General features: G+C 38.0%; 1 protein-coding gene across 2 annotated transcripts in view; it reads left to right on the plus strand.

Moving 5' to 3' along the window:
• ERO1B (endoplasmic reticulum oxidoreductase 1 beta) overlaps positions 1–14,293 on the plus strand; it is a 62,500-nt gene that overhangs the window by 15,386 nt on the left and 32,821 nt on the right. For both annotated transcript variants that reach the window (XM_030839597.2, XM_030839598.2), the window contains exons 3-5: positions 4,109–4,192; positions 9,402–9,443; positions 10,744–10,826. In XM_030839597.2, coding sequence (XP_030695457.2) covers positions 4,109–4,192; positions 9,402–9,443; positions 10,744–10,826 — 209 coding nt within the window. The remainder of the gene's footprint in view (positions 1–4,108; positions 4,193–9,401; positions 9,444–10,743; positions 10,827–14,293) is intronic.

Raw genomic sequence — 14,293 nt, forward strand, 5'->3', positions numbered from 1 at the left:
AGGTGGTCAGGAAAGGAAGACACTCCTGCTGTGCCATTTGAGCAAAGACCTACCTAACGTGAAAGAGTCACCCGTGACAATCTGGAGAAAGAATATTCCAGGGAAGGGGAGTTGAACTGCAGGTATAAAGGCGCAGAGTGTTTGAAGACCAGTATAGCTGGAGGAAAGTGAATGAGAAGGAGATTTGGAGAGGTAGGTAGGGGCCAGATTAAAAAAAAAAAAAAAAAAGAATTCCCTGGTGGTCCAGTGGTTTGGACTCCGCGCTCTCTCTGCCAAGGGCTGGGTTTGATCCCTGGTCAGGGAACTAAGATCCCGCAAGCCACTTGGGGTGGCCAAAAACAAACAAACAAGAAAACCCCTATGCTTTCATTTAAGCATTTAAATCAAAATTTGAGAATTAAACAATGACTTAATAAGGCCCTGTAGTTTTTTGGGTTTTTTTAAACCACAGTGAGGCTTTTGGATCCAAAGTGTGATAAGAAGCTATTGGAGGAATTTGTACAAAAGAGACTGTATGGGTGTGAGAGAGCAAACAGAGAAAGCGCTTCTGAGGCTATTGCAGTAGTCCAGCTGAAAGATGATATGGATTTGGAATAGGCTGATAGAGTTGGAAAAGGTGAAAAATGATCGAATTAGTGCCATATATGAAAGGTAACACAGCAAGCGCTTCTGATGGATTGAATGTAAGGTGTGAGGGTAAAAGTGAACTCAAAGATGATGCCTGAGTTTTGAGCATGTTACCAAAAGTAAAATATATATATCATGGCCAAGTGGATTTCATTCCAAGAATGTAAAGATGAGGCTTTTAGGTCTTCAATAAGATTCAGTACACATTCCTGATTTTTTAAAACGTTGACAAAGTAAGAATGACGGATACTTCCTTAACATGATAATTTCAACCCTAACATCAGCACTGCCAGCACCTTACTTCTGGGGAAACACTAGAGCAATTCTCCCTTAGGTCAGGAACCATGAGGAGGGGGTACCTACTATCTCCTTTACTGTTGGACCAAATTGGCCAGTATAGTCAAACAAGAAAAAGCAACTAGAAGCATAAAAATTTTAAAAGAATAAATAAAGCTATCTCCATTTATAAATGACAAAGTAGACCTAGAAAACTCTAAATTATTAAATGAACACAAATAATAAAAAATGCATTAAGATAGCAGGTTATAAATTTAATATTGAAAAATCAATATCTGCATAAATACAATAACAAGTTAGAAGATATAATGGAGAAGAAATCCCCATTTCCATTAGCAAAAAAAAGATAAAATATATAGGAATAAATGTATCAAGAAATGTGCAAAATCTAAAGGAAGAACGCTTCTAAACACTCCGGAAAGACATAAAACTAGGCTCGAACAAATGGACAGACGTCTTTCGTAGCATAAAGATGTTAATTCTCCCCCAAGTTAATATATAAATTTAATGTGAACCCAATAAAAATACATGTAGTTTTTTTCTGGAGCCGGACAAGTTGTCACAGGTTAAGTTCCCTGGGAAGCTGACTCTGAGACAGTGATTAGTGTCCAAGAGGTTAATTAGGGACAACTCCTGGAACCAACAACATAGGGAAGGAAAAGGAAGGGAGGACGTCAGGACTGGGCAAAGGGAGAAGTAAAGCTGTGATGCAGCCTCAGAGAAACCTCAGGTGACCCTTTGTGGGGGTAGTTCTTAAGATGGGATAACCCCCCAGAGCTGTCCCTACTTCAGGGGGATGTCTAGGCCTTTATATCCTTACACCAGTCATTGAATGAAGGGCATTGTAGGAAGGGGTGGTGCCACCTTGGGCAAAGTGGCTCTCTTTGGCTGCAGTGTTTCCAGGGCTGGGGTTGAGCCTTTCCTTCCTGAAGGGTGACCTGAGTAGTGTGTTGCAGCGTCTATCACAACCCACTCCTTAACACTGTGTATTAGTTATCTATTGCTACGTAACAAATTAGCCTAAAATTTAGCAACCTAAGCAAACCGAGAAGGTGGCATTTGAGGAAGACCTAAAGGGAATGAGAAAGCAAGCCATGTGGATATCTGGAGAAAGAACATTCTAGGCAGAGGGAACAGCAAGAGCAAAGGCCCCGAAGGCACACCATGGTGTGCCTCATGTATTTGAGGAACAACAGAAGGGGCGGGAAACTAGGGAACCAGCCCACGGAAGGCGTTCTCAGCCATTGAATTGGATTTTGAACTGAGCTGATTTTCAGAGGTATCGTATGTGGGGTGACAAAGAGAAGAGTCAAGGATGATGCCATGATTTTGGCCTGAAGAAGTAGAATAATGGAGTTGCTGTTTACTGAGATGGCAAGAATTACTAGAGGGTAGAGCACGGTTTGGGAGGTGATGATAAGTTTGAGGTGCCTGTGTGTGTCCTGTGGAGATGCCAGGGAGGAGGTGGATTTACAAGCCAGGAGCTCAGGGGAACCTGCAATTCCCAAGCATGCCAGGCGATCTTAAGCTTCTTTGCCTTTAGACATCCGGATCCCTGTGCCTAGAAATCTCTTCCTCTAGGAAACTTCTAGTCATACCCATTTTACGTGTTACCAAGGAGGCCTTCCTGAGACCCCGCAGGCACAGTTGACCACTCTCTCCTCATGTTGCCAGTCTCTACCTCTTTTTGCCTCTTCCTTGTAATGTGCTTATTCTTTACTTCACCTAGCATGTATTTACTGAGGTGTGTATTATGTGTGCTAGGCACTGCGATAAAATAATGAATCAGGCAAAATGCCCATCCTTACAGTCAGGGGTGCAGACAATAAATAATATTCAAGTAGTGATAAGTGCTATAAAAGCATGTGAAACAGCGTGTGGGGTGCATATCGAGCACTACTTGAGAGAGTCTGGTCAGAAAGGTCTCTCTGCTGAGGTGATATTTGAGAGAGCCTTGGAGGAGGTGAGGGGATTGAGCCATAAAAGACCTGGAGGAGCCACCAGCACAGGCACAGAGAACAGCCACCGTAAAGCCCTGAGACAGGAAGGAGCTGATGTGTCTCCAGCAAGGCCATTGTGCCTGGAGGACTTTGGGAGGAGATAGGTCAGACAGGTGGGCAGGAGACCAGGTGATGGAGTGCCGGTGGATTTACTCTAAAGGTGAGAGGAAGCCACGGGATGGTTTTGAGCAGGGATTGGTATGCTCTTAGTTGGTTCAGAGAGATGATTATGGCTACTGTGTAGAGAATAGATGGTGGTAGGAGTAGGGAGACTCGCAGTAGTCGGGGCAGGGGCAGGTGGTGACAGAAGAGGTGGTGAGAAGCGAGTAATGAATTGTTTGCAGGGGATAAAAAAGGGAGGAAAGAAGAATAAAACTTTGATTTTTGGCTTGGGCAACGCATGCGGATGTCCTATTGAATTACTGTCTTGCTGTTAGGTTTAGAATATGAAAATCCAGAGTCTGTAGCGTGGTAAAGTGTCCTGCATGATCTTGTCTATCTCTACCCTCATTCCCTGTCACCCTCCGCCTTCCCCACTAAAAGTCAGCTAAACTAAGTCAGCGCCTTGTCACCTTTCCGCATACACGCTTCCACCAGCTAAAACACTACCTCCTCAGAGACCTGCATCCACCAGCCCCGTTATTTTCCATCACAGAACTCTGGATTTTCCTTTGTAGCACTTGGAACAATTTGTAATTAAATGAACATGCAAATATATAATTCCTGTTCCCTCCAGGAAACTCTAAGTTGCAGGGGAAAAGTGCTTTTTCTGCCTCTTTTTCCCCTAGAGCCTACACAGTGCCTGATGCATAGTGGGTGCTCAGGGCACATTTGTTAAGTGAGTGGGTGCCTGGGAGAACTCAGTCAGTGAGGTGATGGTAAGGGGCTAGGAGACATTAGAGTGTCCCGAAATGCTTTCCAGGCTCTGCAGATGAGCAGTGTGCCTGGACTTTATTCCTTTTTGAAGTGTCAGAGGACTAATAGCAGTCATTTATTTTAAAAAATAAGTATTATACCTGGGATGTCTGAAAAACTTCAGTCATTTTAACTTCTGAGCTATATAGATGCCTCAGGATAGGATGCTTTTCCTTCACCACTGGGTCCCTGGAGCCCAGCACAGTGATACTTAGCAGTTCAGGACTGTGACACACACTGACTAATGCTCATTCATTCTTTCTCTCAAGGTCAACCTGAAGCGACCGTGTCCTTTCTGGGCAGAAGATGGCCATTGTTCAATAAAAGACTGTCATGTAGAGCCTTGTCCAGAGGTAAAATCAATTTTTTAAAAATTGAGAGAAGAAATGCTTTCTCTTAGACTTTTAGATAAGCACAAACTGTGCATTTTAGGCTAATGTCAAAGCATTTGGACTTGTCATCAAGTTCATATGGTCTCAGCTCTCTTCTTTTTAACCAGATTACAGAAGATTTATTCTGTACTTGCCACCAGAATGGGTTTGTAGACAGTCTTGTATCCAGTGGTGTTGGTGACTGGATGTGGAAACATAGTCTGATTCTAAAATGGAGTCCTGTTCTAGGACTGGATCTGCAGTTGGCTCTTATTTCATGCTTCACTGAATCTGCATCTTGTTTCATGGGCAAAGAAAATGCTACTGCACCTTAAGTTTCAAATTTAGAGTGGGAAATAGAGTGCAAAAACTTGGGAAATTCAAGGCTTGGAGTTAGATCTTCCCTTGGTCTTGTTACGTTGGGTGGGGGGAAAAGGGCTGTACTTGTTAGTAAGGGAAAGCTACATTAGACTACATTAGAAGACTACATTAGACTTTGTTTATTGACATCTAGCATAATTAATTATATCCCTCTTCAACAGTAATTAGTTATTTCCATTTTACTTTTTGCTTTTCTCACCTAACCAGTAAAGTCTAGTTTTTTGCCTTTAAAAACAGGAAAAAAACATCTGAACCAATATTGTTTCTAAACGGAAAATTTAAAAAAAAATTATTTACGTTTTCCTTTAAGAATAAAATGTTTTAACTTTTTAGTTTGAAATAATTTGAGACATACAGAAAAGTTGCAAGAATAGTACAAACGATTCCCATATACTTTTTATCCAGATTCCCCAAATGTTAATGTTTATCAAGTTTGTTTTATTATTCCCTCTCTATGTATATATTAATATTATTATTATTTGAACCATTTAGGTATGTAACCAACATGATGATCTTTTACCCCTAAATACTCCAGTGTGTATTTCTTTAGAAACAAGGTTATTAACCACAGCATAATTAGCAAAATCAGGAAGTTAACATTTCTGCAATACCAAAGTCTATACTCTGTAGACCTTAAGCACCCATTGCCAGTTGACTTAATAAGGTGTTTTCAGAGCAGCAGCAGCAGCAACAAACCTTCTGATCCAGAATCGTGCCTTGCATTTGGATGTCACATCTCTTTAGTCTTCTTTTAATCTGGAAGAGACCCTCAGTATTTCTTTGTCTTTCGTTGTCTTGACTTTAATGAACTCCCTCCCGCCCTTCCTTCCTTTTTTCCTCCCTCCCTTCCTTAAAATACACCAGTTATTTTGTAGAATCCCCCTTATTTGGGGTTTTCCTGGTCTTTCTTAATTATTAGATTAAGGTCATGCACTTTGGGCAGGTACACCATAGAAGTGATGTGTCCTTCTCATTGCCATATCAGGAGGCACGTGATGTCGTCTTGATCATGTGGTTATGGTGGTGTTTGCCATATTTCTTCATGGTAAAGTGGGAAAATTTTTTGAGACTATGAACTATGAAAATATCTCATTTTTTATCATATTTTTGCCATCATAAGTTTTAGCATCCATTGATGATTCTTGCCTGAATTAATTATATGATAGTTGTCAAATAGTGATTTTCTGATTCCATTTCTTCTACATTTATTAGTTGGCATTCTACTGCAAGTGAGACCTTTTTCTTTATTTATTGTATGTTTATGTCAATATATATCGTTACCATCATGTTTTTTTATAACAGCTTTATTGAGACATAATTCACATACCATAAAATTCACTCATTCTAAAGTGCACAATTCAGTGAGTTTTAGTATATTACAGAATTGTGCAACCATCACCACTATCTAGTTGTAATGCATTTTCATCACCCCAAAAAAGAAACCCCTGCCCATTAGCAGTCACCCTGTTTCCTACTCCCTCCTCCTGCTGGAAACCACTAATCCACTCTCTGTCTCTACGAATTTGCCTATTATGGGCACTTCATGTGAATAAAATCATACAATATATGGTCATTTGTGACTGACTTCTTTTGCTTCGCATACTGTCTTGAAGCTCCATCCATGTTGTAGCATGTATCAGTACTTCATTCTATTGCTGAATAATATTCCATTGTATGGATATACCTCATCTTGTTTATTCATCAGTTGATGGACATTTGGGTTATTTCTACTTTTTGGCTACTATGAATAATGAATAAATATCCAGGCACAAATATTTGTGTGGACATATGTTTTCAATTCTCAAGTATACTTTGGAGTGAAATTGCTAGATCATATAGTAACTTTAACTCTTGAGGAACTGCCAAACTCTTACCATTGTGCTGTACAATTTTACATTGCCTCTAGCAATGTATGTATGATGGTTCCAGTTTCTCTACATACTTGTCAACACTTACACTGTCTTGTCTTTTATTTTAGCCATGCTTACAAATGGCATCTCATTTTGGTTTTGATTTGCATTTCCCTGATATCAAGCATCTTTTCAGGTGCTTATTGGCCATTTGTATATATTTGTCAGAAAAATGTCTATTCAAATCCTTTGCCCATTTTTAAATTGAGATGCCTTTTTATCACTCAGTTGTGAGAATTATTCGGTTTTGCACAATATGTGTTTCTAAGTTTTTTTTTGTTTTTTTTGTTTTTTGCGGTACGCGGGCCTCTCACTGTTGTGGCCTCTTCCGTTGCGGAGCGCAGGCTCTGGACGCGCAGGCTCGGCGGCCATGGCTCACGGGCCCAGCCGCTCCGCGGCCTGTGGGATCTTCCCAGACCAGGGCACGAACCCGTGTCCCCTGCATCGGCAGGTGGACTCTCAACTACTGCACCACCAGGGAAGCCCCTCTAAGTTGTTTTTATGTTAAAATAATCAGTTATTTATTGTCTACAGTGGATTATCCTCTGTAGTCTTAAATTTCTAATAAGAATAAATGAAGGTGTTTATTTGCATGTAAATCCCCAACATAAGAAATCTAACATAAGTATTTAAAAATTTCTGTCTGTTCCCTTCCCAGTGTCATTCTCTTTCCTTTCTTTCCAGAGATGAAAACTATCCCTTTATGTTGGTTCTTTCAACTAATGTGAGGATATTTGTATTTCTCTCTCTGGGGAAAATTCAGTAGGCGTTTCATATTGAACCCAAACTTGTCATGATACAGAGTTACAATTTACATTCTATAATTTGAAGTCTAATTCAATCGTGAGGCTCACTTAATTTTGTAATTTGCAGATTGCTTCATATTGTTAGTGGCAACAACTAGGTTTATTTCATGTTTGATTTTAGTTATTAACTTTACATTTATCATTACTTTTTTAAAAATATTTATTTACTTGGCTGCGTCGGGTCTTAGTTGGGGCATGCAGGCTCAGTAACTGTGGCTTGCGGGCTCTAGAGCGCAGGCTCCGTAGCTGTGGTGCGCAGGCTTAGTGGCCCTTTGGCATGTGGGATCTTAGTTCCCCAACCAGGGATCGAACCGGCATCCCCTGCATTGCAAGGCGGATTCTTAACTATTGGACCACCAGGAAAGTCCCCTATCGTTACTTTTAATAATTCTTTTTTGTGATTTTTATGTTATTCATTATGATCATCTGTGGTGCCTATCCCCATATTTCTCAAAAGCCTGTATTAAGATTTGCTTAAGTCAGGTTACTGCATTCAGCATCAAACCTTTTAAAAAGCTGCTAGTACTTTGGTTTTAGCATATTATACTTGTTAGAGGACAACAGTAATGAGAGGGCATTTTAATAAGTATTCCATATTTTAAGTTCAGGGTCTGATAACTATAACTGTTACATTTGACTTGAGTTTTATACTTTTCTCTCTTCTGCCTTCTGTTAGTGGTGCTAGAAAACACTGAGATGATAAAATATTGGCAGCAAGTAACGTTTTAACTATATGATATTGGGGGGAAATTTCTTATCATTATTGTTTACATTCTTCAGCCTGACAGAAAAATATTTATTCTGAATATTTGACTAAACTTTATCTATGAAACATGAAAAAGTTTTAATGGGTAATTTGCAATTAATTTGATAGCCCATAGATTCAAGTGTTGGAAATCAGTTCCCTGGGTTGATCAGAGGATCAACCTGGGATTGCCTCTTTCAGATATGATTTTTGCTCAGGATTGTGTTTGATAAACCAGCTGTAATAATTGATAGATTTATTTAAGCCTGAAACTAATTATTGGTTTTACAGAAAAGAAAGACCTACGTGAAGTTCTTACATTGGTAAACCCTAGATTACCTAGATTGGTAAGCCCTAGGTTAATCATATGAGCCAAGGAAACTTTTTTTTTTAATCTTATTGAAGTGTGGTTGATCTACAATGTTGTTAATTTCTGCTGCACAGCAAAGTGACTCAGTTATACGTATATATACTTTTTCATATTCTTTTCCATTTTGTTTATTTTATTTTATTTTCTATTTTTTTTTGCGGTACGCGGGCCTCTCCCTGCTGTGGCCTCTTCCGTTGCGGAGCACAGGCTCCGGATGCACAGGCTCAGCGGCCATGGCTCACGGGCCCAGCCGCTCCGCGGCATGTGGGATCTTCCCGGACCGGGGCACAAACCCGTGTCCCCTGCATCGGCAGGCGGACTCTCAACCACTGCGCCACCAGGGAAGCCCCCATTTTGTTTTTTCACAGGATATTGAATATAGTTCCCTGTGCTGTACAGTAGGATCTTGTTGTTTATCCATCCTACATATAATCGTTTGCATCTGCTAATCCCAAATTCCCAGTCCATCCCTCCCCTACCCCGCTTCCCCTTGGCAATCACAGGTCTGGCAAAGAACTTACTCTTGCTTTCTAGTATTAATTCAAAAGTATGTAAATTTCAGATGTCAACTTAGAGTAGAAATTTAAATTAAGCATAATATATTTCAAATAATTTTTAATTTTTAAAAAGTTTCTGTGGAAAGAAAATTTATGGAAAAAGTGATTTCGCTAGGTTTTTTTTTAAACCTAAAAATTATGTAACCTATTAATTACTGCATTGAGAGTTATTAGAGCTGATTTTGACACTCTTTGTTTCAGTTTTCTATACTGTGATTTACAAGTCTGTAAATTGGGATGGTTGTTTACCTTTCACCTCAGGAGGTAGTATGAAAACAGAATTTGAATAAATGTATATTTTCTCCTCATGGACTAAAATAAAATAGCCTTTGAATTAGAACAGTGGCATTAATAATTCATGAAGAAATCTCAAAAAATAAAAATATCATTTTCTAAATTTTTGTTTTTGTTCTTCTTTTAAGAGTAAAATTCCAGTTGGAATTAAAGCTGGGAGTTCTAATAAGGTGAGTCACTTTTCTTCATTAAATATTTCTGCTTTACATAGTGAAACTTGCCCCTTACTGCTTGTTGTAGTTGCTGAAGAGAACCATGATATGGTTAGTTAGGAATGGACACATATTTGTATGAGAATCCCAAATCCTTAATTTTGTAGCAAGCAGTGAGGTGTAGTGTATTCTTTACAATTAAACTATATAGCTTCTTTTGAAATACTTTAATTGTGTTTTTAGAACTTCTAGAATAACTATAAAGTACTGTAGTCAGTGTCAGTTTACCTAATCAACAGGCATTTTGTCAGGCGTGTATTTTTACTCTTCTGTTTCAGCTGTTTTCAACTATTTCAGTCATATTCAGGATTATATTGTATAAGAGTAAACAATTATCAAGATATTTTGAGCGTAGTACTTTTCAATGGCATTAAAAGGTTATCCTTTTCCTCTTATGGGGTATGTCATAATCTACTTGGCCATTCATATGTTTTTAAATAACAGTGTGTTTCTAGCTTTTCACTATCATACATATGTAATAAAGATCATCCTACCCTCTCTCTCTGCTTCCCTGTGCATCCTCTCTCCATTTTCTTGTGCTCTCTACCTTTGCAGTCTTTGGTTTGCACTCCCTCTTTTATTTATTTTTGTTTCAGATCTACAATATATGTAGATTTTGTTAATTTTAATAGCTGCAAAATATTCAGTTGTATAGATATTTGTATAATTGTGTGAATAGCCATTCCTCTGTTGATGGACATTTCAATTGTTTTCAGGTTTTTGCTATCACAAACAATGACGCACTGGCATCTTTGTCTTTCGTCGAATTGTGCACATATGTAAGAGTTTCTCTAGGTCTATATTTAGAAGTAAGATTGCTGGGCCAAAGGGAATGCCTGTCTCAACATTACAGGAGAGTACCAAATAACTTTCTAAAGTGGTTTTGGTTTTTGTGTTTAAATGTTGCTCTGGATATGGATTCAGCAGTGGGACTGCTGGCTCAAGGGTTTATTCATGTTTACAGCTCTACATAAATAGTGTTAAATTACTTTCCCAAGAGGGTCTTCTCAGTTCACATCATCACCAACATACCAATGCAAATTGCTACATTTTTAATGTCTTTGCTTATTTATTAGGTGGAAATTTGTGACACATTTTCATTTGCATTTCTTCCATGTGTTAGGGATTCTGATAATAGGATATATCTATATTTAGTATACATCATCATTGACAAACTGACTCTTCTGCCAATGGAACCTGAAATAAAGACAAAGGTAATAATTGATACTAAACTTACATATTATGAATTTCTTTTCAGTACTTGAAAGTGGCAAACAATACCAAAGAATTAGAAGATTGTGAACAAGCTAGTAAACTGGGAGCAATTAACAGCACATTAAGGTAAATTTCATTTTAGTAGTATTAAGAAAATATTCCCTTGTTTAATTTATTTATGATAGAAATCTTTGGTTTTTCTTGTGATTTTGATTAAACATTAAAGTTTCAACTAATCTTTGAAAGGAAAAAGTTACTCTTTATCCTAAATTTCATGATAGCTTTGCTTCCTCTTAGCTTATTCGTTCTTAATTTCTAAGTCATCAATAATGACTATTAAAAAGGAAAAATTTAGGTGATTTCTCATTTAGCAGGGTTTATGGGTCCATTCTTCCTGATTATTATGGGAAAAGGAACTTGAATCTCTTAGTCTTTTTAAAATAGTAATTCAATCTATATGTTACATTTTGAATGGTAAAGGTTTCTATTAACGTAACTGTTAATGTTTCATAGATTTTTTTTTTCTGTTGACTTTATTTGCTCTAAGTACAAACCTGCTTTTGAAGGCCAACATGAGTAATTTGTAAGTGGTCTCAGATTATGCAGTATAAAATGACTGAGCAGATCTGTAGTTGTGAGTGGAGAAGGGAATATTACAGAAATTCTTTTTAATTTCCCTGTTAAGATTTGTAATTATGTACTATAATTGTTAAAGACAATAAAGTTAGTAGTTTTATGTATCTTATTTATTGATGAAAAATTCTAATATATAAAAGTAGAAAGGATAATATAATAAACACCCATATATCCTCTACTCCAAATGAATAAATGTTAACATTTTCTACCATGTTTATGAGAAAAGAGAAATGCCAAAGATGAATTTGAAATCCCCTATGTTTATTCCCCAATCCTGTTTTCTTCCCTCTTTCTTTAGAGATAACTGAATTTGGTATGTATCCAAGTCCATGTTCTTGTTTTTAATTTATATATATATATAGTTTGTGTATATGATTTTATTTTTCCTTTATGTAAATGATATAACGTGATAATTAACATTCTGCAACTCTTTTTACACTGCACATTTTGCTTTCTAGATATATCCATGTTAGAATGAGACAAATCTCTTTTTTTTAGCTGATAAATTGTTTTCATCATATAAATATGCCATATTTTGCTTATCTGTTCCCCTACTGATGGCCATTTAGGTTGTTTCAAATTTTTTACTTCTACAAATTATGCCACCTTGAGCATCCTTGCTAACGTTTTTTGTATATACTGGAAATAAAATTGCTGAACCCTAAGCGTGCCCTCTTGCAGCTGTTCTTCACATAGCCTGGTGGCTTTTCTAAAACACTTGTGTGGCTATGTATGGCCTCCAGCACTGCGAACTTGCTTTTTTCTCCACATCCTTGCCAAAAATTGGTAATGTTTGATAAGTGTGAAATAGTATCTCATTTTTCCTTAATTATATTTTGTTGATTATTAGTGAGTTTGGGCATTGTTTCCTCTTGTTTATTGGGCATTCCGGTTTCTTATTCATTCAACAAACGAATGCCTACAATATGCCAGGTGCTATTCTAGGATTATAGCAGTGTAAGTGGGAAAGAAATTCCAGCGCTCCTGCAGCTTAATCCTAGGCAGAGATGTGCAAGAAACAAGTAAAGTTAGTGCTAAGTAATAAAATGATGATGAGTGCCAGGCAGAAAAATGATGCAGGGAAGAGTGAGAGAGAGGGCTAGGGGTGAAGGTGGTTGCACTGTTTTAAATTGTTGGTCCAAGAAAGCCAGAGTGATAACAGGCAAAGCGCTCATGAAGGCCTGAGTCATAATATGGCTGCCTGGGCATGTAGCGGGTGGGGAACAGTATTCCAGGCATGCATAATGGTTAGTAAAAGGCCCTGAGGCCAAAGCTTGCCTAGACTGCTTGAGGAAGCACAAGGCCAGTGTGGCTGGAGTATAGTGAACAAGGACAAAGGAATGGAAGACAAAATCAAAAGATGCTAGGGATGGAAGGGGGCAGGAGTAAGGTGAGGTGGAGATCTTGTAACATCTTGAAGACACTTATTATGAATATTGCTTTTAAAACTGAGTGGAATGAAAAGTCACTGGAGGATTTTGAGAGTGTGTGGGGGAGCCAGGTGTTATGTCGTGGAAGCCTGCTTTATGTGGTTATTGTAGTAATCCTTGTAAGACATGATGGTGGTTTAGTTTAGGCTGGGGTGATGGCAGTGGAAATGATGAGAGGTGGTCAGATTCTGGATAGATTTTGGAGGTAGAGCTGAGAGTATTTGCTGAAGGATTGGATGTAGGGTATGAAAACAGAGAGGAGCTAAGAATGATTACAAGATTTGGTTGTAAAAAAAAAGGAGCTGCCATTTATTGAACTGGGGGCACCTACCGGAGGAGCAAGTTTGATGGGAAATTTTAGTTCAACCTTGGACTTGTTAAGTTTGAGCTGCCTGTGAAATGTCCAGCAGGCAGTTGGATATACAAGTCTCAATTTCAGGGGAGGGGTCTGGGCTATAGATAAAATGTGGGAGTCATTCAGTGAATGTGTGATATTTAAAAACCATAAACCTGAGTGAGATTACCAAGGAGAGAATGTAAATACAGAAGTGATGCAGGGACTGGGCCTTAAGTTATCATAAGATTTTGAGGTAGATTGCCTGTTAATATTCTTTGCTATCTTTTCCTCCATTGGAGAAGGGGTGCATTTTAAAATTATTCTGTAGGCATTCTTCATATAATCTGATAATAATTCTTTGTTGCCTGTATGGGTTGTTAGGGCTTGTCTTTTAACTTTGCTTATGGATTTTTGTTGTTAAACTGAAGTTATTAATTTTTTAAACTTCTAAGTTTAACACACACATAATAAAGTATACAAATCTTAAGTATAAAGGCCAATTTAATTTTACAAAGTGAACCCTCTATTAGCCACCATCCAGAACAGTATACTCGCTACCCAGAAGATCACATTATGTACTTTCCTAGCCATTACCACCTTCCAGAGTTAATCATGATTTTGAGTTATGTTAGTAAAGATTAGTTTTGCCCATTTATATACATGGAATAATATAGTGTGTATTCTTTTGTATATGGCTTATTTTATGTAACATTATGTTGAATAATATTATGCTGGATGTCTCGGCCATTTCACAAAATATTTAGGTGGATATTTGCTGGTACATGTGGTATGCATTTCTGTGGAGAATATACCTAGGAGTGGAATTAAGAACTGCCAAATGGTTTTCCAAAATGACTGTACCAAAATACATTGCCGCTAGTAGTAGTGTACAGGAGTTCCTCATTCCACAACTTCTCCGACAATCGGAAGTGTAATTTTTAAACAGCTTTATGGAAGTGTAATTGACACACAGTAAACTGCACCTATTCAAAATGTACAATGTGATGTTTTGACATGTGTACGTTCACAAAAATCAGCACAATCAAGATGGTTATGTCTGCACTCCCCAAAGTTTTCTCATGCCCCAGTGTGATCCCTCCATCCCATCCCTTCCTGTCCCTGTTTCCCACTTCAAAGATGACTACTTTAACTCACGGCACTGTCTTGATAGAAAACCCTAGGTTAAGCCC

This window comes from Globicephala melas, chromosome 16, assembly GCF_963455315.2.
Source record: "Globicephala melas chromosome 16, mGloMel1.2, whole genome shotgun sequence".
NCBI lineage: Eukaryota > Metazoa > Chordata > Mammalia > Artiodactyla > Delphinidae > Globicephala > Globicephala melas.